We start from the raw sequence: 5,166 nt of genomic DNA on the forward strand, positions 1-5,166 counted from the left end.
ACTATATGTTCAATGTTATGTTGGAACCTGTACAAAGAGCTGTACTGTAAACAAATTCCACCAGCTTGGCTGTGTGGTCATTAAATTAATTACAATTACAATTACATACAAATACGTCAACACAAGGATCCAACTAATATTTAGAGCTCAGATAAGTTTGGATTTTCATGTGGAGAAATATTTCTGTGAATCAAACTCATCATTAGCAGTGATATCCTCCATGGCTGAACAAACACAGGAAAAAGCAGCAAATAAACAGCAGAACAGCAGAGACATCACAGCAACCAGCTGTCAGCAACAAGCTGACTAAATACCTTATTTCACTGCACACAACTCAGCTGTGTCTCCAGTCCATCCGATATAAAATCCAGCATAGAGCGGCTGAGTGAATGTGGTCTGGACTCTGTGGAGGAGAGTCATGGTTTTAGAGACGCTGTAGAAGGACAGAACACCTGCTCTGTGATCCAGGTACACTCCGACTCTGGAGGCCTGAGGACCTGAGATGGAGGTTTTTATATCGTTGTACCAAAATTCATAACCGTTTTGGTAACATCTCAATGCCCAGGAATTGTCATTACGACCAAATCCACATTCATTCCCTCTTCCTGCTCTGCTGATGTTCTTGTATGCGACTGCTACAATAACTCCTCCCCCTCTCTTCTCCACCTCCCAGTAACAACGTCCAGTCAGACTCTCTCTACTCAGGACCTGACACCATACAGTGAATCTGTCTGGATTACTAGAATAAGACTGAGGTTCATTCATAAATGTCACTTTTCTGTTCCCGTCTGACAGTAACAGACGTGTGTTTGCTGTGTATGGATCCAGTGTGATTTCAGATGAAAATTTCAAGAATCCAGCTCTGTTCTTTGGTTCTGGTTCTGACAGTAAAACATCCACTTCAGGGACTCTCAGTGAGACGTTGGTCCATTCCTCTCTCAGGATGTCCTGTAGTTTATCTCTGAGCTCTGACACAGCTGCTGTCACATCCTCAAAGTGCCTCAGAGGACGGATCTTGATGCTGGGTGAGTGTGTAGACCCCCTGAGTGCTGAAACTGAGGGGTAGTTGAGCAGAAACTGGCTGTGATCCTCTGTGTGTGAGAGCTGCTTCAGCTCAGCATCTTTCCTCTTCAGCTCAGTGATCTCCTGCTCCAGCTTCTTCTGAAGCTCTTTGACTCGACTCCCTTCAGCTTCCTGCTGGGATCTGATCTGCTGCTTCACATCAGAGCTTCTTTTCTGGAGGAGACGGATCAGCTCAGTGAAGATCTTCTGGCTGTCCTCCACTGTTTTATCAGCAGACTGATCGATGGCCTCCACCTCCTGCTGAAGCAGCTTCACATCTTTCTCTGCGTCCTGGATTCTCTGCTGGATCTGCTGCCGACTCCCCTCCAGCTCTCTCTGCCTCTCAGTCCTTTCTGCTGCAGCTGACACTGTGTCGTGGCCTTTATGTTCATCCACAGGGCAGAGATAACAGATGGACTTCTGATCAGTACGGCAGAACATCTTCATCACCTCATCATGAACAGAGCAGATGTTCTCCTGGAGCTTCTTGGAGGGCTCCACCAGCTTGTGTTTCCTTAATGGAGCCACATCATAATGAGGCTGAAGGTGTTTCTCACAGTAAGAGACCAGACAGAATAAACAGGACTTAATGGCTTTCAGTTTTCTCCCAGAGCAGAAATCACAGGCCACGTCTTCAGGTCCAGCATAGCAGTGATCAGCAGGAGCAGCTTGGAGTCCAGTCTTCTTCAGCTGCTCCACTAAATCAGCTAACATGGTGTTTTTTACCAGGACAGGCCTCGGTGTGAAAGTATTCCTGCATTGAGGGCAGTTGTGGATTCCCTTCTGATTCTCTCTATCCCAGAAACGTTTTATACAGTTGATACAGTAGCTGTGTCCACAGGGAATAGTCACCGGATCCTTCAGTAGATCCAGACAGATCGAACAAGAGAAGCTTTCTCGGTCCAGCTGATCCCCTTTCTGAGCCATTTCACATGCCAGCAACAGTGGCTGGGTGAGTTTCACTTCCTCAAAGCTGAAACTACTCTGATATAGCTCTGATAGCTCTGATATACGAACCATGTGTCGGTGCAGAGAACAGAGCTTGTCAAACCTCTGTAACCTGGTGTTAGTTACACCCTTCATCAATGCAAATCTGAAGGGGAGGGAACAAGGCTGTGGTGTTGTTTGTGGCGAAGGTGGAGCAGGTTAAGGTGCTCGTGGAAACGGGCGTCACGGTGAACGGGATCTTCGAGCCGGTGATGCCGCTGACGCAGCCGGCTTCGAAGATCGTTCTGTCCAACGTGCCCCCGTTTATCAGTGACGAGTTCCTGATAAAGGAACTCTCCAGGCACGGGAAGGTGGTGTCCCCGCTGAGGAAGGTGCTTTCGGGCTGTAAGTCCCCGCTGCTGACACATGTGGTGTCTCACCGCAGACAGCTCCTCATGATCCTCAACGACAAGTCAGGGGAATTAAACTTGAGGTTTATTGTGCGTGTGGAAGGATTCGATTACACACTGTTTGCCACTTCCTCCACAATGAAGTGCTTTGGCTGTGGCATAGAGGGCCACCTAATTAAAGCTGGTCCCAGCCGAGCCGCTCCGGCTCCGGCTCCGGCGGGCTCCAGCGGAGCCGTGGCTGCCGATCTCTCCTGGTGCCCCGGGGCGGGAGGGCGATGCTCCCGCCTCCGGCTCTGATGGAGCCGCGGCTGAGCGTCCGAGGGGGCAGACACAGAGCCAGCAGGGGGTGAGCCGCGAGGGGGAGAGGGAGGAGGGTGAGGTTAGAGGTGAGGTAAGTGAGACAGGTGGGACAGGTAAGGTTAGAGGTGAGGTAAGTGGGACAGGTAAGGTAAGTGAGACAGGTGGGACAGGTGAGGTTAGAGGTGAGGTAAGTGAGACAGGTGGGACAGGTAAGGTTAGAGGTGAGGTAAGTGGGACAGGTGGGACAGGTAAGGTTAGAGGTGAGGTAAGTGGGACAGGTAAGGTAAGTGAGACAGGTGGGACAGGTGAGGTTAGAGGTGAGGTAAGTGAGACAGGTGGGACAGGTAAGGTTAGAGGTGAGGTAAGTGGGACAGGTGGGACAGGTAAGGTTAGAGGTGAGGTAAGTGGGACAGGTAAGGTAAGTGAGACAGGTGGGACAGGTGAGGTTAGAGGTGAGGTAAGTGAGACAGGTGGGACAGGTAAGGTTAGAGGTGAGGTAAGTGAGACAGGTGGGACAGGTGAGGTTAGAGGTGAGGTAAGTGAGACAGGTGGGACAGGTAAGGTGTATGGGACAGGTGAGGTAAGTGAGACAGGTGGGACAGGTGAGGTTAGAGGTGAGGTAAGTGAGACAGGTGGGACAGGTGAGGTTAGAGGTGAGGTAAGTGAGACAGGTGGGACAGGTAAGGTGTATGGGACAGGTGAGGTAAGTGAGACAGGTGGGACAGGTAAGGTTAGAGGTGAGGTAAGTGAGACAGGTGGGACAGGTAAGGTTAGAGGTGAGGTAAGTGAGACAGGTGGGACAGGTAAGGTGTATGGGACAGGTGAGGTGAGTGTCCTCCCTGCAGCGTGTACAGGTGCTTTAGCTGCTGAAGCTGGACTCATGGAGACCTGTGAGTCTGGGGAGAACTCTGTTCCTGTAAAGCGTCGCAGCAAACGCAAAAATGTGGTGAAGGTTGTGGGGGGCTGTAAAACCGGCCGGCTGGAGGCTGGAGCGAGCGACGCAGGCAGCAGTGACAGCGAGGGCGGTGTGTCTGACTGCAGCGAGCTGTCTCTCAGTCAGACAACCGCCAGTCAGGAGGGTGACCTGTATCCTGCTGAGGTGTTCCAGACCTTCCTGCAGCAGACTAAGGGCATGAAGGGCCTGCATCTGGAGCAGCGTTTTCCAGATCTGCTTAAGTTCTACGTTTCAGCGAGACACCTTATTTAAGCACAAAGCTTCTTCAGGTCTCACTGATCGGGAAATTTACAGGCTCAGTAAACAAATGATCAAAGTGAGTCAAATCGGACTTTAACGATGAGGGTTTTAGAACTGGTTTTACTTCTCTATTTTACTGTCTTTGGTTTTAACATCTCTTTTACCATGAACATTTTAAGAGTGGGGATGTTAAACGTTAACGGAGCCAGGGAGGCCAGAAAAAGGGCTCTGGTTTTTGACACAGCACGGAGAAAAAAGATAGATGTGCTGTTTTTACAGGAAATCCACAGCGATGGCAGCAATGAGGCAGACTGGAACAGGGAGTGGGCAGGTGAAGTGTTTTTAAGCCATCACAGCACTCAGAGTGCAGGAGTAGGCTTCATCTTCTCCAGAACATTCACTCCGTTGTCTCTGGAGGTCGAGCACATCGTACCAGGGAGGTGCTTATTGATTAAAGCAAAGTTTGAACATCACACACTGGTTTTTGTAAACATCTATGCTCCGACCAATGGTCCAGGGAGGGAGAGCTTTTTTAATCAGGTCAACAACGGACTGAACTGCTGTGGCTCGGAGGACTTTTTATTCTTGGGGGGGGATTTTAACTGTACTGGAGACGCGGTTTTAGACCGTAACCATGCAGAGCCTCATCCAGCCTCCCAGCTCGCTCTGAGGCGGCTGGTCTGCTCCCACGGCCTGGTGGATGTGTGGAGAAGGACGCACACAGACTGCAGGCAGTACACGTGGTCCCACCTGACAGACAGTAGGGTCTCCTCAGCCAGGCTTGATCGCTTTTATTGTTTTAAACATCATTTTAATGTTTTTAAGGGCTGTACGATCATGCCAGTCGGTTTTACTGACCACTTTGGTTTTATGTCATGTTGTTCTAAAGAATGTTTTACCCAGGAGTGCGTACTGGCATTTTAATTCAACGCAAACATTTGATAAAGGTTTTAAAGAAGCTCTAAGTTATTTTGGGCCATTTTTAGGCTTAGGAAAGGTGATTTTACATGTCTCAGGCAGTGGTGGGACCATGGTAAGACTGAGATAAAACTCTTGTGCCAGCAGTATACTCTCAATGTTACACGGGATGCCTGTCGATCTATACGGGACCTGGAGACTGCGATCGTGGAACTGGAGACAGTTGCCACTTCCACAGGAAATCGAGGATGTATTGAAGTCCTCAAATCTAAAAAGATGGCTCTGGCCAACCTGCTGGACACAAAGGTGCAGAGTGCACTGGTCCGATCCCGGTTCCTGAACATCTCCGAGATG

At 49.7% G+C, this 5,166-nt stretch overlaps 1 protein-coding gene across 1 annotated transcript; it reads right to left on the reverse strand.

The window, feature by feature from the left end:
* Positions 1 to 315: 315 nt before the first annotated feature.
* Positions 316 to 1,989, reverse strand: LOC142398632 (tripartite motif-containing protein 16-like). The gene has a single exon (XM_075482709.1). It carries the CDS (start codon positions 1,987 to 1,989, stop codon positions 316 to 318), a length of 1,674 nt encoding a protein of 557 aa, XP_075338824.1.
* Between the last annotated feature and the right edge of the window lie 3,177 nt (positions 1,990 to 5,166).

The sequence above is a fragment of the Odontesthes bonariensis genome, chromosome 14 (assembly GCF_027942865.1).
Source record: "Odontesthes bonariensis isolate fOdoBon6 chromosome 14, fOdoBon6.hap1, whole genome shotgun sequence".
NCBI classification, from domain to species: Eukaryota; Metazoa; Chordata; class Actinopteri; order Atheriniformes; family Atherinopsidae; genus Odontesthes; species Odontesthes bonariensis.